Genomic DNA, 20,396 nt, shown 5'->3' on the forward strand with positions numbered 1-20,396 from the left:
AAAGGCCAAACCTTTTTATTTCAGAAAGTTTGAAATTGATCTATATATGTATTTAACGCCAGATCTACAAGCTCACAACGAGTGGCAAAGCTTGTAAATAGTCTATTTATTATATTGTGATTTATTTATTTATTTGTATTTGTTTTAATTCTTGCCACATTTTGTATATTGCGTTGACCTTATAATGAAATTAGAAACTTGGCGAATGTATTTGTATTTACTACCTTCATACATAATCATATTTAAATATTTTGTGTTTTGATCCTGAATGCAACTCGCTACCTCCCCCAATTCTGTCAGGAAAACCAATCGATATCAGAACGGATTTGGTGAAAGGGGAACTAAAAAAATCAATCGATCACAGAACGGAATGAATGGTAGACACGGACGGCAAACGAAACGACCTTCTACCACGACCACAACAACTACTACTTAACACGTGTAGCTGAGCCCGTTGACTTCTTTGCGTGTTAATTCAACGTTCAAGAATAAAAACCCAAGGTTAACAATAAGCTGGAAACCTTGATTCCTTAGAAGACTAATGTGGTGGTCAGCAATCTTTAATGTTAGCTACAACATATACTGGCTTCAGCTTCACCCGTTATTAACCGAATCGTTTGTTTTCTTTTCCAGATCGAAAATGATTTCATTTGCATTGAGACGGCACTTTACTCCCCGGGTAAGAAGATAGAGCCTAATTAATTCCCTTTATCAAGCATAATTTTAAACTTATTTCAACGCATTGTTGATATAGGCTAATTAAGTTTCCAGTTCTCAGTGTGTAACTTCTCCTTGGTCTATTCTGCCATTTCGTTTTGATTTATGTTTCCAGGGTCAACCATGGAGATGCATTCAGCCTCTAGTCAGACCTCCAAACTGCTTATTAATGAAGTCTCAGGAACATTATGTCACTTCCACCATGGCCATTAAAATTGCCTCTATATCACAGCTCTCCACAGTCTCCAAACTAGCATGCACCAACAGGTTGAGTGTGAAGCCTCTGATGAGCTGCCTCACGTCGCGTCTCTGCCATACAAACCAACCGAGTGCCCCCCAGGGAGGAGACAGGGTACCTGCCATTGCTGCCAAGGAGAGTTTCAACATGAGGGTCCTTGCTCAAGCTCCCAAACCAGCTTTATACCTGGGGTTCGGTGGCCTCCTCCCCTTCCTCGCAGCCCCGTTACTGATGGCTGCCACACAGGCCTTCTACCCAGAAGTGGCTTTCGCACAGGTGGCCTATGGAGCCTCCATCGTCTCCTTCCTAGGAGGGGCTCGCTGGGGGTTTGCCATTCCTGAGGGTAGCCCTGCCCAGCCTGACTGGAAGAATCTGGGAAACAGTGTTGTGCCATCTCTTCTGGCCTGGCTGGCGTTGCTCTGCAGGGACGATGTCACAGAGGGAGCCCTGGTGGTTCTCATGGGACTGGGACTGTCTCTGCATTATGACTTGACCCTCTTACCGGGCTACCCAGGCTGGTTCAAAGCCATGCGGACTGTCCTCACACTGGTTGCCACTTTCTCGCTGCTGGCTACACTGACACTGAAGAAGCTCTGCACTGAGAAACAGATTAAGGAGCTTCAGAATTAGTCACTTTACCCCTAGCATCCCTATTTTATGACATGCCTGTATACGCAAAGATTTCCCCCCCAAAACAATTAATAGTAGATGTACAAGCTCACAATGTGTTGTGATGCGATGTGTTGTGAGCTTGTAGATTGGCTATTTTAGAACACTTTGAATATGGCTTAAGATTGTTAAAATGCTAAACTATCCTAGGCTAGGCTGAGGTTTTATTGAGAGTTTAGATTTGTCTCCCAATAGCACACTTAACAGGAATATTTTTTACTCCTGAACTGTAAAGTAGATCATCGAGACCATTCAATACTGTATTTGCTTACTTACAGATGGATGGAAAAGGTATATCAGAGCAGTTGAAAAGACTGCTGCATTTGGATGGTGCAGTGGTAAAGTACCTGCCCCCCCACCATGGAGGTCATGGGTTCAAATCCACCATGGTACATTTGGCATTGTCAAGTGTCTATACCAGGGGTGCCCAAAAGGTAGATTGCGATCTACCACTAGATCACAAAGGCTGTGCATCATCTGACATGTCTCTAAAAAATATATCTAAATATATTAAAAACTGCCACTTGATTTAAGTTGACATAAAAAGGGCTTGGTGATAATTGTCACTGCATGTAATGCTATGGGCTGGGGGCGTCACCTGTCAGTAGGGAGTATTGGGCAGGAAAAGTAGGTTTTAGGCTTGGGAGGAATTAATCGGCATGACTAAAATGGGGTAAAAAGCTAATCAAAATTTGACTCCGCTACCGTTCTTAGAACAAAAGTACACATTGGACTAAACTTATCACAAAAGTGAGTCATGTTACAAATGGTTGATAATGTATAATTTGCTGTCTAGACAAAAGCTCTATGCTAGACTTTGGTGTCATGAAGTATCAAGGCCACAAGCTTTATTTATGTTAATTGCTCCTAAACATCTTTTATCAGTCTCTCCATGGTGAACTCTTGACTGTAGTGATTGAAATACTATGATTAAATAGTATATTATCCCAAGGTAAAGGTCTGTATATCTTATGTGTTCAACTTACCCTTCAATAACAGATGTTTTCTTTTGAGATTGAATGTGACATTTAAATAGTTTATTTGGGGTACTGAACTCTAGACCGTGTAATTCACTTGAGAAAGTGGTTGCTGGCTTGTTTTAATCAGCAGAGACAATACTGTGCTTTAAATTATTAGGGTGCTCCCATGTCACTATCTGACAGTGATTAATAATACTTGATAAGAGGTACTGCTGTTAATTTGATTAGCTGCATGATCCAACAAGGATACAAGAGATGTTTTAAAAGGCCAACATTAATAAAAAAAAACAAGGAAAACTAATTCTAAATATGTCCGCTGTCTTTTCTCCATTAAGCTCGAAAGTGGAAAGTTCTTGTGTTGGGTCTAGTGCCTCTAATGAGTTGATAAAACAAGCTTCCCTTGTTTGAAGTGTTGGGTAGCCACTAAAAGGTTTTTAAAATATTATTTTATTTTACAATAAATACAAGTCAGGAGTTTAAAAACGGTTGCTCAGTCTGCCGGTATATACCACAAAAACAGACCGTTTTGTGAGGTGCTGCACCTTATCCAGAGCACACACCCCTACTATCCAAAGGTTGACACCCAGAAACATCTAAAAACTAAAATAAGAAAATACAGGCAGAGGGAATGATCTCTGCAGATACAGACACTGCCACACATTTCTTGTGTAATGATTGATAGGGCTTAGTTTTATATAGTCTATCTACTTGTTATACCTTTAAGCCAGTGCTTCTTGAGGGGTTTCCAGGGCTTCCGCAGCAAGATGAGGAACAGGTATTTTCCTATTTGAAAATAGCTGATCTACAAGCTTGTGATGCGTTGTGAGCTTGTAGATCCACTAATTGTGCAGGTTCAGTGTGCAAACTGGTACTACAAAGTGGCCTCTTGGTGCAAGTGTGCATTGTGAGATTGTAGATTATTTTTTAACAAATCTCTTATGGGAGTCAAACAGGGGTTCGTGGCATCAATTTAGTCAAGTCATTGACATGAACATTTTTGAGAACCACTGCATTTAGACCAAATTCCTTCTTAAATCAGTAGCTCTCAAACATGTTCATACCAAGGACCCCCAAACTGATATTTGGCCATGGACGTGATGGACCCCCCCCCCCCCCCCAATCTGAAAACAAGCTCAGTGTGACACTGAGTTATGTGCTGTGAGCTTGTATATCTGCTATTTTTTAGACCGAACCACTGCTGGTAAACATGGTCCCTCATAAAGCAGCGAAAAGTGACAAAAGAGAAAGGGATGATTCATTCATGGGGCTCAAGGAACCACAATGTCATCATCAGTTTACGTATTATAGGGCACAGTATCATCTTGCTGATTTGACCTGCTTAAGTCAAATAGGGAGAGATTCTGGCATCAACATGTCTTGGTAGATTATCACTAGTTTGCAGGCTCTCTAATGTGTTTGGGTAATATATCAATATCATATGAGATTGCTTTTCAAGTGTTGTCTGGCTTTAATCACTTAAAGCCTTATTTTATACTTTCAAAGATCACTTAAAAATGAAAATAGCAGATTTACAATCTCACAACGCATTGCAGACAGACAGCTCCATGGGGGGCTGGGGGGTGGGCACACTGGTGGACACTCGTCACCCGCCCCCCGCTAAGCACCCCTTCCCCACAAACCCAATTGACTGACAAACCAAACTTTATTAGCCCCCGCTCTAAATAGCCAGCACCCCCATAGTCCCCCCAAGCACAATGTTCTGGAGTCGTCGCTGGTTGATGATGATACCATTTCAATACCATAGAGGTATTTGGTCAAAAATGTTGATATTTTATTTTGTCCATTATGATCAAGCTCTATTGTCAGAGAACAGCCAAGCCACCGTCACAGCGGCTAGTGATCATGTTGCCAATTTCGGTCCATGTGTCCAGGTGAGGGTCGTAGATCTCCACAGAGTCCACCGTCACTGGTGCCGAGAAGTCCCTGCTGGAGGCTCTGCCCCCGATGGCATACAGCAGCCCGTTGACCGCCGACACAGATACCCCTGCTCGCGGCGTAGCCATCGATGCCACCTCCACCCACTTCTCCTACACAACACAAGATGAGAAAAACAGCAACTCTATAAACCATCTGGTGAGCTGAATCTGAATTGGAACTCAAAATTGACAAGGTATGTGACTTGATAGGACGTTCTCTGGGTTCAAAGCCATGGTGGAATTACTTGGGGGCCCACCAGTGGGCAGCATCATGATGTGGCCCTCTTACCTAGCCTGGCTAAAGCCAGACACGAATGCCGTTGCAAAAAATCTCACCCGTGTGAACTGAGTGTTGCAACTCCCCCTCCCACTCTCTCAGCAGGCAACAGAGCAGCAATATATCTCTCTCTGTTTCTGGCACAGCGCCCCTACTGGTACTAATAGTCATATACTGGTGCTCAGATACACATACTGTAGGTACACACCAGGGGGGCAGTCAGACAGATATTTTGTGAAGCTACTAAGGAAATCGGGATTTCCTGAAAGTTCATATAATGGCCTGTTGTGGCGCTGTCATTGGGCCCAAAAAAAACCATAGCCCCATAGAAGTCCATATATTTTGGCCCAAATTCACCTAGACTGTATTAACTTAATAAACATGGTCATGAATACTTTCTGCTTCCAGTCACTAGTTTAAAGTCTCATTTCTAATGTCATAATATTCTTTTTGGAAAATTATGGTCCCATTTATTACCATAAAGTTGCGTATGTTCTGAGGGGCGTGGCTACCGTTACAGTCTATGATCGGGATTCCCCACCCACTCGAGTCAAAATAAAAACCAACAGAGAAGAAGGGGGGAAGTCCCGCCTCGTTGTCTGGGCCAGCCAATGGCCAGCTGGGCCCAAATGGATCTAGAAAGATGGCGATGTACAATTCAAGGACTAACAGGCTTCATTTTACGTTCATGTTAGACCCGCGGAACGCTTTGTCCATATTTTTTACAGTCTATGGTACACACGGACATTGCTGGTTGTAGGAGTGGTTGCACCACTCAAAAAGATTGCCTGCCGGCAGATTATTAGGCAGGCTACCTCTTACCTCCTCAGGGCAGTACTTCTCCACTGTCTCCAGTGACCCCAGCGCCTCGTTCCAGCCACCCACGGCGTAGATGCAGTTGTTGAGGCAGGCCACGCCCACGTAGGCTCTGCGTGTCACCATGACGGGCAGAGCTCTCCATCGGCGGGAGATGGGGTCGTACTCCTCTGCCGAGCGGAGCTCCATTCCCTCATCGCTGATTCCACCGATCACGTAAATGAACCCTGGGAGGCGACAAGTGTTATTTTTAACCACAAACAACTGCAGTTAACAACTTAAGCCACATTCTATACTTCTAAGAGCTCACAATTGTAAACGGTTGTGACAAATTGTGAATTTTGTTTAATAAAAATAGGATTTTAGATGCTTACACTTTACATGCACTATAGATAAGATGGCTATATATTTCTTTGTTTTTGTAGACTAAGTATATACATAGACGCTTATAGATCTGTTCTGAGAAGTTGACATTATCTAACTCACCATTTGCCACCATGAAATGTTGCCCTATTAACGTTAGTAAGTTGTACAAATATTACAAATTGATATTCACCGGAAATTATATACCTTGTAGCTCACAGCAGCCAAAGTAATAGCGGGGAACTGCCATGTTACCTATCACCTCCCACTTATTCTCCTCTGGGTCATAACGTTCCATCGTCTTCCCAATTTCTGACCCGATCCAACCACCTACAGAGGGAGAATGAGTTGACATTTCATTACAGCTGCCTGTAGGACCTACAGAGCCAAATGGTCTTAGTTCTTCAAAGAGAAGGAACATCACTACATCATGCACGGTAGACAAACATGGCATCACTGTTTACCCAGTGCATAAAGAGCTCCGTGGCAGGGACACACGCCCACCCCACAACGGGGAAAATTCAAAGAGGCCACAGCCGCCCACTGCTTCGTCACCGGGTCATATCTCTCAGTGCAGTCAAAAATCATTGAGTCTTTCTCCCCTGGTGAAAAAAAAGGCCATTTTATGCTTTATTCAGATAGGGCAGTGAACAACAGAGACAGAGATGGCAAATTGCATGCAGTAAAGTGCCTCCGGTTGGATTTGAACTGGAGTACTCACTACTCAAGCATTAATGTGGTTAAACTGGGGGCGGCAATGTGGTCAAGGTGCAAACCATATAATGGGCTCCAATGCAGCCTGACAGCAACTTGCGGGTTCGATTCCCGAGCCAGACGACCTTGGCTGCATGTCACAGTGTCACTCCCCATCTCTCTCCCTGTTTCCTGTCATTCTCAACTGTCCTATCCAATAACGGCAGCAAAGCCCCAAAAAAAATCTTTTGGGTAGAACCTCACCTCCCACCACGTAGATCATCCCCTCCAGTACGGCAACCCCCAGCCCGCTGCGGGCCTGGTGCAGGGAGGACACGGTGGTCCAGTACTGGGTGAAGGAGTCGAAGCGTTCCACACAGCTCAAAGCCCGGCTGTCGCTCCACCGGCCGCCTTGCAGTCGCGTGTAGCCTCCTGCCATACGGGAAAACCACACAACCGTTTCTGAGTTTGTGTAGTGCGTTATGTAGTTGGATGCAGGGTTAAATGTACTTTTACACGTAACAAATAAGCAATAGATCATGTGTTTTACAATATATAGTTAGCCATCTCATAGAGTATGTCTTACAAATGGTTTTGAGGGGCGCAAGCCCCTCCTATGCCCAGTTTTCCGTGTTTGTGTGAACACAAACATGGGCTTGTGATTGGCTGATCATTACCCCATAGCGGTGACTGGCTGATTTGACTGGCTGAGCAAAGTACACATTGGAGCTAAAAGTGAGGGCAGAAAAGTGAAGACGGAAAAGTGAGGACACAAATTGTGATTGGCCAGAATGATATGATTATAAGAGCGCCCCTCACTTCACACAGGTGTGATTTATTTTCAATAACTTTTATTTTGAATGTGTCATTTACAGTAGGTGAAAATATCATTAGTCGATCTACTAGCTCACAGCGCGTCACGATGTGATGCGTTGTGAGCTCGTTGTGAGCTCGTTTTGCCGTACGCCGAAGCATAAAATACAGCTTAAGTGGTTAAAATTGTATTGTATTCAGTTAACCTGAACAGCTCACTTATAGAAGTTAAGGCGAGATGCTTAGGCCACAGTACCAATGGCGTAAAGGAACTTTCTGGCTTTCCTCCTGGGTCTCATCTTGGTCGGCTGAAACATCCCAAACATCTTATTTTCCTTGGGAGATTCAGTGTATTCTTTGAGCAGAGTCTGCAGAGCCACCCGGAGGCTGAAGTCCATAACGCCTTTGTATTTGAGCAAAAGAGAGTACAGTGAAGCTACATTCAATATTCTTATTGCTTACAACACGTCATGTTGGGTAAAACTGTGTTCAATGGATCCAATGTAGTTATTATTTAATCACAAGCTCTTGTTAACACTTTCAATTTATTTAAAAACAAAAACTCAATATAATAATGACAAAGTAGGGCATTCATTTGCGGGGAGGGGGGGGGGGGACGGACATAAAACGTTGAAATATGGAGATACAAGGTTTCTGCCTGACAGCAAAAATATAAACAATAAACTAGAAAATCACCATTTACCATTTATAAACATCCAATCCACTTTATTTATATAGCCCAATTCACAACTCACGCTGCTCATATTCTTCTCACCTTCTATGTACTTGAAGAGCCTCTGTGGGGACAGCAGGAGGAAACGGACTGGCTCCAATACCTCCACCACATGTTTCTTCCTCTTGGTCACATCATGGAGAACCCAGTCCATGGCAGCTGTGAAGACCTGGTACTCGTCTTCAATCCTGAGCTCCTCGCTGCCGAGCAACTTAACCAGCTGGTCCTTTGAGAGGCCCCGGAACTCATCAGTAACGCACACCTAGGAGAGGCCAGCCGACAGGCTTTCAGTAAGAACAGGGGCAGACATAAACAATATTCACATGGCAGCCATCTTGCCATTAAGTTAATGAAATGCCCCCCCGTTGCCACCCTGCTTTTTTAATGCAAAGTGCTAAAATATCTGCCATCCGAATATGATCTATTGCACCTTTCATCACTTTCAAACTCAGTGAATCCTCATTAAAATAAATCACACCCGTGTGAAGTGAGGGGCGCTCTTTCATTATACATCATCTCATGAACAACTGAATTTATGTATCTCATGAACAACTGAATTGATGTGATAGGTTGGTTAGATTTACGTCATATTTACAGACATTTGACCTCATTTCTCCTTTCATTGTCAATAGCAAATATGAGACGTGTGGGGACAAGATTTATATATGGCGGGCATTTTACCTAATTACTCCTTTCAATGGCAAATATTGAGACGTGTGCCTTTATTCAAAGCACTTTACAAAAAGCGCTACATTCACCCAATGACATCCACATTCACACAAGGCAAGTGGCAACAATGCAAGTCACCAACCGGAAGCAGTTATTAGGGGTTCAGTGTTTTGCTCAAGGACAGCTCAACACAAAGCCAGGAAGAGCCGAGTATCCAACCGAGAACCTTTCCAGACGGCTGCTGCAGTTGCCCTACCTCCTAGGAGTCACTGCCGACATGCAACACAGAGCTAATATCAACTAGTGGTGGAGCACACAAGGACACTCTTGCTGAACATAGGACTCTCTATTGACCGGCATCAAGCTTTAATCTAGATTACTGTACATACCAAAGCGACAGCACAGCGCAAAAACACAGCAAAGAGATCTGAACTAGCAATACGTTGGAGAACCAACATACTTCCGTACCTCCAGGAAGTTAACGCAGATGTAGTTCTCAGAGAACTCCAGCATGTCCATGCAGCCAATTTGCTCCAAGAACTGGTAGATGCCCACACAGTTAGAGGGGTCCATGTGACCTTTGAGGAACTCTCCGCAGATGGACACCACTTCACTCAGCTGCAGCATGTCTGCTGCTACCATCATCTCCTGTACGTTCTCCACTGTCACACTGATCATACCTGAATGGAAAAAGCTGATTCAGTAATAACGTATTGTCCCGAATATAAGACGACTCTGATTATAAGACAACATTTTGAGACTAATTTGTGGGAAAATCACATTGAATGTCAAATAGTCTAGTCCTCGATTATAATACGACGACGTTTTTAGGATATTTCCATTGGGGGAAAAAACATAGTCTTATAGGGTAATAAAAATGGTGTAATAAAAAAATCCACAAAACACCATCAAATTTGTTTGGAATTGGCATATACTGGGCATATCCTTTAACTTGCCACCCCATATATTGGGGTGGCAAGTTAAAGGAAAAGCATGACCTATGGATGGAGGCGTCATGAGTCAGTGTTTCATCATCATAGCATAAAGGTAATCACCTAATACAAGTGCATTACACTGGAACACTGAGATTTTATGTATCACATTAAAACTATGATTAATGGATGAACATGGTACTTTGCAGGCAAAGACATTTACAATGACATAAAGTGTGGACCTGTATATATGAAGTCCAACAGCACCTCAAAGACCTCCGCCTCTACGCCCAGGATCTGCACCTCTTCCTTGTCAACCTCACTCATTCCCCCAGAGAACAAAGCAGAGAAATAGGGGCTGCTGGCTGCGAGCACCAGCCTGTGAACCCTGAAGACTCGCTCCCCGATCCTGAGTGCAACGTCGCAGAAGTCCGTCCGAAGCCGCATCTTGTTCATCTGCGCCAGGATGATTCTAGCATAGCGGTCCGAGGCCAAGGTGGCCTGTTCGGGGCACTGGCTTGTGGACATGGCAGCTGCATCACCAAAACCACTGGCTGTTGGGATGGAGGTGGAGGCAGCGGAACTCCACGGGCCACCAAGAGAGGACATGGGGGATTGGGCCAGTGGTCCAGTTACACCGAGGGTTGCTTCATAGCACAAGATAGTTCCAGGGAACACATGACTTGACCCTAGGGCAAAGAAACAGAGACAGAGTGAGTAGCACAGCAGTAATGAACACTAGTAGTCAGAGGATATTAATAAGTGTTTTTCGTGCAAAACGAATGCTTGGAATGGGTTCACAATCATGAAAAACCCCTAGTTTGACCCATAGTTACAAATAGCCGCTTTATGCATCTTTTGAAACATCTCACCACCACCACAGGCCTGAACGGAGGGTATGTAGTATGTACATCTGCCTACCATAGAGCGTGCAGTAAATGACTGCACAGGCACCCTATATAAAGCAGTCCAAACTTCAGAAAAGCTTTACGGAGGGTTCCGAAAGGGGCTATAATTTTCCCTAGGGTGGTTGAATAGAAACCAAGGTGGGATGTTAGTACTATAGACACCTTTACAAACACATTGGTGAAGAAAATTCTTGGTTTTCGCCGATTTATATGTTAAACAGTTAAGTAAAGTAAGTGGTAAATTTGTTTTATAATCATGATCTAAATTGGCAAAGTAACTAAGCTGTCAAATTGTGGAGTGTAAAGTACAATTGTATATTATACTATACGCCTCTCAGATGCAGTGGAGTAGAAAGTAAATTAATAAGTAAGCATCTTGATAAATAAAAGTTAGACAGCTATGGGGTCCGTTCCGTTGGTGCGGGCCTGGGTAATTAATGACACCTGTCGATTTGTGTGCCCCATGATGATGTGTAGTGCTCACTGGTGTAAATGCGGTCCGTGGGAACTGGGAAACTTGTGGTAAAGTCACAAGTGGAGAGATTCGACCAAATACACGTTTTCTGCCAGAACTTTCAAATGGATATTAAACTAGAGGACATGTCAACTACTTGTAACCAAGTGTACCAAATTCCAGCCGGCTACATACTGCAATAGTTGACTCCAACTAAAGTCGCAGCAAAATTGGTGAGTACAAAAACTGAACGCCTTTAATCCGCCGCGGTGACCCATCGACACAGGAGGTCATCTTTGACTATGCATTATTAATTTAGGCTATAGTGTTGCTGTGGGGTTAGCTGCCCATCCAGGACACATAGACATCTGCCACTAATATTATATGATCCACATTGATGCACATTGAATGGCTGACAGACTGTCATTGGCTTGCAGTCATGCAGGTGCAGCTTTTTAAATGCCTCATCATTGGTTTTCACTGAGAGACAGAGATCAGTACTAGTAGCTCTATTGTACACACAGCCGAACCCCTGTTAGCCATGTACGCCAGCTGAGCTAACTGCTAGCCAGGATGGATGCTCTGCCTCCTCTGTGCTCCCAGCCTCCCAGTGCATTCAATTCATGGTTAGATGACAATCAAACACGCTCAAAATATCCCTGGCCAGACTGTCAGAACGTTTTGAAATGAATGACTAACCTTCGACAGCGTGCGTTGAGGACTGGTTAAGTTTACGAGGCTGCCTGCAACTTCCGTATGCACTGTACTGAGTGTAGACCTCTATGTCGTTGACGGGACTGTCAATCGACTTATCTGAAATGACTACAACTGCCTGGCAACTAAGGTGTCCCAATACTAGGCATAATCTAAATAATCAATACAAGTTAAAATTTGCCTTTAGTCGACATGTTGATCTTTGTCGTTAAGGCCTGGTTGTCTCTTATGAAAAGGATAAATTGAGATGATACATTTGTAAAACGAAAATATAACTATAAAATACACACGTTGACGTGTTTATTTCGATGTTTCTTGGTGTTTTACTAATGATTTATTTATAGCAATGCACGTCATACAACGCCAGATGGCAGTGTCGCCTTTGAGTTAACCCCTTGCAATCAAATCTGACCGATTTTCCAACTTTAAAATATGATTTTGAACTGGTTGCCACATGTTTTCATCATGTCCTCCACGCATAACGCAAAATAATAATGTTGACAACTTTTTGTGAAGGGTATGTGTTATATTGTTCATTGTTCGTTTCTGGTCAAATCTGGGTGACTGTAGAAAACTGGAGGTTATGCAATAACCGTGGTTATGTAAATAGTGCAAGCGAGCATTTGCTTGCTATGGGATAGCATCTCCTGAGGCTATCGACAGAAAATACATCTTTATAAACTCACATTACTAATATTTATATATAGGTTCTTGTGTGGCAGGACGCACCCGTCCTCCGGGTATAAAGCGCCCTCTGTGCACACACGCTCATTCTGATACTTTCCTTCTGCCAATACCTCCAGTTATGTGAGAATAGTGCGACGTTCCCATTTGCTTGCTATAGGAGAATCCCAATCCCGGGGCTGCACACGTCACAGACGGTAACTACGCCCCATACAGGAGTAACTGGACCATAAACATGCCACCAGGCCACCGGCCCAGTGTAGTTAAAGTGAAAGGTCGAGGTCCACAGGGTCCCTGACCCAATGGCCTCATTCTTATGTAAGGACCCGACAGACTTAGGCTGCCTTATTATATGCTCTAGGCCCACCCATTCGGGCCTAAATTCACTAGACCACTTGGGTCAAGGGCTAGGGCGGGATTTAAGAGTGATCCCTGCACTCCTCAGCAACCTGTAGGACTGGAAGTAAGCATCGTTCAGGTCGATACTGGTGAACCAGTGAAACAACGTGGCTTTCTTGGGTTCATGAGGTAGCCCGCCATGAAGCGGTCTATCTCCGGGATACCCGTGAGGCCCACGGTCTCTTGGTTATCTGTGTCCAGGTCAAGTCCTGGAAAGTAGGACCAATTGTCAGAGTAAAAAATTCCATGAAACCCTGGACGTAGGGTAGAATGGTTTTGTTGCCCTGGGGGGCCGCCTGTTGTTCGAGTCCTTGCCACTGGAGACCCTGAGGTCTGGCTGGTGGGGCCTGCGGCCATTCACGGTTGCACTTGAGTGCCACTTTCATGAACATGTCCAGGAGCTCGTCCTCGTGCTGTGCTAGCTGTATTGGAGCAGCGGCCTGGATAGCCCTGAGAGCCACATCGTCTGCGGCTGCAGACGATGTGAGGACTGTGATCAGCGGGGGACCTCAACATCGGGGTCTTTGCGTGCTGTGGTGCATCGTCGACCAACATTTCGAAGTGCTCGTCGAGCTCACCTTCTCCATCGGAAAGTCAGAGAGAGTAGGGAGGGAGTTCTTCGAGGGGCTCCTCATCATCCATGGTACCACCACCATGAGCGGGCCAGGGATGCCGGAGGCCAATATGGTTCCTCCTGGAGAGATGCTGGTTCAACGGTGTCTCGAGAGCCCATAGCCTGCTGGCTAGCAGGCGGTTTGCTAATTGTAGCCGAAGCCATGCTGGATACAGTTGATTTAGGTTTAGCACCAAAACGAGCATACATGCTGCTTCCACTAGCGGAGGGAACCTGTTTTTAAGTCAAGGACCCCTACATTCTCAAGGCTGGCGACCTCTGTGATGTCAATAACTGCAGGCCTATCTCTAAACTCTCAGCCTTGGCTAAGATTCTGGAGGGCTAACTATCGACTCAGGTTAAACTCATTCTTGATGCACATAAGATTCTAAGTTGTATTCAACTGGCGGCCCGCGGGCCAAATGCGGAGCCAAGGCCATGCTATTTTCTCCAAATAAATGTCCCCCCAAACATCGCCACTCTGGAATGGGTTGAGTTGTATAAATATCTTGGGATTTGGTTGAAGTTAAATTTCAAACACCACATTGATGCCTCCTGCTGAGTCCTGCTATAATGCTTCTCGCAAAAAGCTGGTTACAGGACTTTTTCTGTAGCAGCTCGAGTATGGGGATACTGTCTACCGTTTTGCTAGTTCCTCAACTCTGAGCAAACTTGAGCCCTTGTTTCATGCTGCATTGAGGTTCATAACCAACTCCCCCTATATAAAGGGACTAATAGGACTCATCACTGTACTCTATACGCCTAGTGGGTGGTTGGTACTCCTAGGCTTAACATCTCGCAGGTTGCTACTGTACCTCGGTATATTCTCACTTATAAAGCCATTACTGGTAATCTCCCACTTTACATTTGTTCTAAATTTGAACTCGTCCAAAACTCTCTCAACCTCAGATCAAATGCTTTGCTGCGCTATGTTGTGCCCCCAACAAAATCTGAGGCTGGGAAAAAAAATGTGTTAAAATGTTTTGAAAATATTCAAAATATTGACCTTTTTTCAAGTATAGATCTACAAGCCCATTGTGAGCTTGTAGATTTTCTATTAAAAAAACCCAGATGCATATCAGTTTATAAAGTGCTCATGTTGCCTATAGCTTGTTTTCATAGACCAGGTTGCTTATCTCTCCCTGGTTGCCCTCATCCTGAATTCTCTTTCTCCTGAGAGGACCTTCATCAGGCCCGTTATCTGGGCCAAGCAATGAGCTTATTGGTCACAATTAAAATGGAATCCAAATAAGTAAGCCAATAGAAAGTTAAGCTCTGGGGCTCTGAGCTGAGAGTCAACTCAATGAGCTCTGACAAATTGACAATCATAAAACATTATTTTATCACAACTGTTTCAGGCTCAGCAAACCATCTTGGGGATCTCCCTAAGACTGTTAAATCATAATTTATGTCATCCCTATAGGAAAATCCAGCAAATTGTGATTATAAGTAGGGCCCTCCCAAACCTGGAAACCAAAGAACCGAGCCTTTGATCATGATGTACTGCCTGGAACTCGGTTGACAAATTAATTCATACATTTATTTATTGGTTGTTTGGAACAGAATGTCTTTCTGAGCTTGAACTAATTATCTCTTTGTAATAGACTTCACATGTTCCAAATGCATTATTCTAGCTACTTATTACATGGGCACTCTTTTTTTCTTCTTTTTTATGGAGTTTGGAGTGATTGTTCACTTCAATATAACTATACTTTATTTGATCTGTGCTGATACAAATTAAACAATTTTTGAAAACTTTTAAATGCACATTGGATGGAATGCAATTGATCCATATTTACCTTTACAATCACTTGTATTTAATATTTTAAAGTTTGAACAAACATGGTTCATTTTAAGTAACATTGGCATCTAAATAACAGCATAGACTCTCAGCCATGTAATGTACTTGGTGAAGAATATTTGTCCCAGTTGAGACACATGAATAGCCTTTCAACAGACTTTTCAAAATAGGTGCTAAGACTTTTGTTATGTGTTAACATTTCTTGCTTAGTAATTCAGGAACCTTATTAATAGTGCCTCGTTCAAGTGGGACAACAGCCATTTCTTGTGTGTGAGCCCAAAATATTAGTCAGAACATTGATTAAATTTACTGATTTGAGTCAAGATCTTTCATTGGTTTGGCATCAACCCATGGTACCACTACTTTTATCTCTCAAAAAGAAGAACATATTAACTGCATATAGAGTACCGAAAACCACACCCCCTGGGTCATAAAGAAATGTTCCCATTCAAACATCCCATGGCCTTAACCAAAATTCACTTAACTGTGTTTTTAAAAAAAACGTAAAGATTAGTCCATTTTACTAACATTGCCAAGCATAAACTGATGCCAGTAAAGTAATTGATTCAAAGAGGCTGAAAATAAAAGCCTGTCTAAATCACAGACTATATCAAATATAACTAAATATAAAAGATACAGAGCAACCTCCCTGACAGCATGCCTGGACTCTTTCTGTATGGACTTCTTTTAGTTTTTTTGGAACACAAGCGATTAAAAAAAAATTGTCATAGGTTTGTCATTGCATTTGGTGTCACTGAAAGTAGGCATATCCGTTTTTACTTTGGATTTGTTCCCTGTGCTGCCGTCTGTCTAGACAGGTGCCTCTTGTAAAACAGGTTTTAATAAGTAGGTAGGTGGTAAAATGAATGTAAATGTAGAACTGCAGACATACAGACTTTAGTTAACTTACTACCAGTGCACGTCTACAATGGTGTGGAGCTTCTTTGTTTGTTTGTTTACATCTCAAAGAACACATGTTCAAGAGGGGCAAGTTTGTTATGATTCTCTGTAATCACCTTGATGGGGTTCCCACCATGTTCAGTAAGAAAAGCATCATGGGATTTGAGTGAATACTGAGAGAAGTTGTTTGAGTCGTAGGCCTATATAGAATTCCCCCAACCCTTTCAAATGAATTGCCCTACCATGTCAGGAAAAAAACATTGTACATGAGACGGGAGCAACAGAGACCTTTACCATGGAGGGAGTTTTTGTTGGTATTTCCCTTTTTTCCCCTTTTTTTTAAACATGCTATATACTATTTCCACTTTGACCAAACACTGGTCTAGTATTTCCCTTACCAGTAAATGGACATGATCGGTCACCCACAGTGGTTTCTAAATGATATGCCATGTAAATTCCTTATTAGAGGAGGTATTCATTCTGCTATGAAAACAGAAGGTCCTGTAAAGCTAAATTAGCTGAAATTAATTTAAGTTAAGTAATTTGTGCATACTGTGATGCCACGCTATTTTCAAACATTTGTTTACATGGATGAAGAATATATTGAAGACAAGTTGCCAGTGTCTTGCCTCTAGGGTACTAATTCTGCAGTGGCCATCCTCCTCAGTCCTGGGAAAACCCATGAACTACTTAACTCTGTTCTTAGCTGACCTCCAAATCTACGCATTACACGTTTTGTGATTAGCCTCTCCTGATGCCTTCATGACATCTGCACTGGATGCTGATGACCCTAAATCCTATACTACATTTCTTTGTTGGGTGCTTTTTAAATCTTTTTAGATTGCCTTAAAACCTTGAGGTCAAATTAGTTCTGTGTTTCGTGGAAGGGCCATATGTCAAGTACAACCAGAAAGAATTTGGCTAGCACAGAGATTATTAACCTTAATTTCAAGGACTCCCAATATGATCTGCATTGACCCCCATTTGATACGATTCTTATCTCTGACACCCCAAGGCCCCAGGCAAAAGGCCAACATCATACATTTAGCTGGTGACCCCCGGATCCCCCTGAAAGAAACCTGGTGGCCCCCAGACCCCAGGTCAAGAACCACTGGAATTGCACATGAATTAGAGAGGGTGTTGTGCTGCAGGTGTAGCCCAGAGAAGTTTAAAGCTAGTCTCCTTCTCTAAAACACTCATTAGCGCTGTCCTAGAGCTGCCACGCTGTCCACGAATCTCCCAAAATGACCATCCACAAAGATAGCTTGGTTTTGGGCCTGGACTGGCCTGGCATGACTTCCTGGATGTTTTGTCAGCAAAGAGTGTGGGGTTATCGACTCAATGTCACCTCTCACACCAGGCTGATCTCATTACCCCATTAACTCAATCGCTGCAAACAGAAACCAACAAACAAAAACAAAAAAAACGGTCAATAGATGAATGGCACCCCCATACATCTGCATGAATTAGTATCATGATAAATTGCGAACGCTGAGAGGTTGTGCAAGTGGAGACAAAACAACATCTTCTCTCCACATCTTATTCACCTAGTTGCCTTATATTTAAATATTCAATAGTAAGTGAAGGTATGAATAATGGGACACTGTCTTCAAAACACACACACACACACACACACACACACACACACACACACACACACACACTCCTTCTGCACCACTGACCCAGAGGTGAGAACTATTGATTATTCTTGTAATACGGATTTCTGGGACTGTCGAATTAGGGCCTGAGAGGACTGAAAACTTGCAGTGAGAGGTAGATTAAGGACACAAAGATATATCCCTGGAGGGTATCAATTTTTATCAAAGGAACAAATAATCTAGGGCCAGTCAGTTTTGCCATTCAGGTTGAAATTATTAGATTTAAGACACATATGTATGTGCTGTCGCCTCACAGCTAGAAGGTCCTGGGTTCGATTCCCGCTCGGGACGCTGTGGGTGCTGGCGGCGTGTTTCCTCCTCTGCGTCATCAGTGCCCATACCCGAGGCGGGGTTGGTGAAAGGGCCTTTCTGTGTGGAGTTTGCATGTTCTCCCCGTGTCCCCTAGGGTAGGTAACCTCACAAAAATCATGCAGTAATCCTGGTCTCTAAACTGCCTCCCCCTGGCCAGCCGGGGCGCATGATGGAGGGGAAAGGAACTGGTTGGAATAACGTGTTCCTTCCACGCGCTACGTCCAACCAGGGAAACTCCCCCCTGTCAGGTGTAAAGGAGCAACTTGGACACTCATGCATGAAGGAAGCAGTTCAAGTCCGTTGCTCTCCCCAGGTTGGCGGAGGGTGTGTAGAGCCCAGGATCACATTAGATAATTGACACAGGGGTGAAAAATGGGTTACAAAATCGGGGGATAAAAAAAAATTATAGAGAAAAAAGATGTATGTATGGAGTGGTCCATCAATTAGATTTCAAATGAATACATTCAGAATTTTTAAATTGAAAGTGCAGGGAGTGTGCATGCAACGTTTCACGCAGATCGGTGCAGTTATAGGTAAAAAAATTGTAAATCTGCCTAATGGTGGCGCTATAACAGGCCGAAAGATTGGAGCAAAGGTTCGTCGTTGGCATCCTAGGAGTGTGTGTGCGAAGTTTGGCATCGACTGGGTTAACGGTGCTGGAGATTAGCTGTTAACGGATGGACACTGTGTCCATGTGTCTGTCCGTCAGACGGAGTGCAACCATACTCTCTCCCCATGCCTTCGGCCTGGTGGAGACAATGACATCTATAAACTTTATTCCAGGACATCTATATGAAAACAATATGTAGAATCAACTGCACACCAACACGCCAATGCAGTTTTCTGGATTGAATGTTCCACGACTACGAAATTATTAAGTATGACTGAAGTAAAAAGGCAGTTTCTCGCTAAAAGCAGCCTTTTACTTGACAATTTGGGGGTAAATAAATTGCTTAAATTATCATCTGATATGTTTAAAATGTTTAGAACTCCGTATTTCCTATAACCATTCCAGGTATAGAAAATATATTTCTTAAACGTCCATGGTTTATTTTCCAGGGTTTTTCATGACCTTTGAAACTGGTCCATGAAATGTTACTGGTATAATTACTGTTTCTGATCACTATTCTTTTTTTATTATTTTAGATTTGTTTGACAATGTTCACATTATCACATCACTTTACAGAATCTCTCTTTTTTTCAAACAAGACAAGCCACACTAAAACAAAACTAGATAAAATAAAGACCCCCACCCCTGCACCAGAAAGGTAACCAAACCACACAGCTTGCATTACTCTGTATTGTCTTTTGACAACAACAATTTACAGTAGATAGTAAAATCAACCCAGAGGAGATATTGAAGGTAAAACCTCAAAAAACCTAACCCAGATATTTTTATAAGTAGCAGGTTTTCTCCTTACATTGTACACAGTATCTTACTGGAGTATAGTATGATGAAAGTTCATTGTCTCATTGTCCAGTGTCTCTGTGACGGTGACTTTTCAGATTTCCAATTTACCAGAATAATCTTCTTCATGAACCGGACCCTCGGTCTGGTTCTGACAGGCTGGTAGTGTGTGCAGGCTGGGTGGTGTGTGATGATAATCCAGTTGAAGTATTCCTTTCATCCTTTGGTACGGCGGCTGCGGCGGCGGGCCCGGGAGAAACAATAACGCGACATGAGACAGTATCACGATAAAGGTTTACAACGTTTATTACACAAACAGGGAACATATATAGTGCTGGATCATAGTGACGTGACAACAAGATATGAGACATAGAAACGTGACATGATAATGACTGGCGCTAACTAAAAGATTTCACTCGTATCTATAAAGTACAATGCAGGCAGTACTATCACATATCAAGTACACTGTATCTCAAGTTCAAGTACACAGACTTTCTTGGATGTACATAGACAACTAATAACAGTTGTACAGGCGAGTGACACAAAATACTCTTTGTTAAAATTTGTACCAGTAACGACATCTGAGACTGTAGACATGATGCACTTCCAGTAATCAACCAGAAATGGGTATGATCTGCTGACTATTCCAACAAAAACGAAACTATTTGACAATGGGAATGTAGCCTAAATATATAGGTAATATATAAC

At 43.1% G+C, this 20,396-nt stretch overlaps 2 protein-coding genes across 4 annotated transcripts; one reads left to right on the plus strand and one right to left on the minus strand.

Moving 5' to 3' along the window:
* The first annotated feature begins 375 nt into the window (after positions 1-375).
* LOC308325907 (transmembrane protein 69-like) lies at positions 376-2,532 on the plus strand. Of its 3 annotated transcripts, none has more exons than XM_080778669.1 (3): positions 376-549; positions 634-679; positions 833-2,532. In XM_080778669.1, the coding sequence occupies exons 2-3, from the start codon at positions 641-643 to the stop codon at positions 1,583-1,585; spliced, it is 792 nt and encodes a 263-aa protein (XP_080634795.1). In that variant the 5' UTR covers positions 376-549; positions 634-640; the 3' UTR covers positions 1,586-2,532. The 3 variants fall into 3 exon arrangements, with proteins under 3 accessions (XP_080634795.1, XP_080634794.1, XP_080634796.1); XM_080778668.1 differs by having other exon boundaries at positions 378-501; XM_080778670.1 differs by having other exon boundaries at positions 378-501; positions 950-2,532.
* Positions 2,533-2,670: 138 nt separating this feature from the next.
* On the minus strand, positions 2,671-11,987 carry ipp (intracisternal A particle-promoted polypeptide). The gene is made up of 10 exons (XM_080778667.1): positions 11,899-11,987; positions 10,080-10,526; positions 9,374-9,585; positions 8,279-8,498; positions 7,760-7,906; positions 6,955-7,122; positions 6,462-6,599; positions 6,205-6,327; positions 5,641-5,861; positions 2,671-4,652 (listed from the first exon to the last, which is right to left on the minus strand). The coding sequence occupies exons 2-10, from the start codon at positions 10,444-10,446 to the stop codon at positions 4,428-4,430; spliced, it is 1,821 nt and encodes a 606-aa protein (XP_080634793.1). The 5' UTR covers positions 10,447-10,526; positions 11,899-11,987; the 3' UTR covers positions 2,671-4,427.
* Positions 11,988-20,396: the final 8,409 nt, after the last annotated feature.

Source organism: Protomyctophum bolini (assembly GCF_963924005.1).
Source record: "Protomyctophum bolini genome assembly, chromosome: 12".
Classification (NCBI taxonomy): Eukaryota; Metazoa; Chordata; class Actinopteri; order Myctophiformes; family Myctophidae; genus Protomyctophum; species Protomyctophum bolini.

What these genes read in the sequence shown, in the direction of transcription:
- LOC308325907 (XM_080778669.1), top strand. Translation starts at nt 641, where the DNA reads ATGATTTCATTTGCATTGAGACGGCACTTTACTCCCCGG. An exon ending in GACGGCACTTTACTCCCCGG is followed by an intron (nt 680 to 832) that starts GTAAGAAGATAG and finishes TTATGTTTCCAG; the next exon opens with GGTCAACCATGGAGATGCAT.
- ipp (XM_080778667.1), bottom strand. Translation starts at nt 10,446, where the DNA reads ATGTCCTCTCTTGGTGGCCCGTGGAGTTCCGCTGCCTCCACCTCCATC. An exon ending in GTTGGACTTCATATATACAG is followed by an intron (nt 9,586 to 10,079) that starts GTCCACACTTTA and finishes TTTTCCATTCAG; the next exon opens with GTATGATCAGTGTGACAGTG. An exon ending in TGGCTGCTGTGAGCTACAAG is followed by an intron (nt 5,862 to 6,204) that starts GTATATAATTTC and finishes GTCGCCTCCCAG; the next exon opens with GGTTCATTTACGTGATCGGT.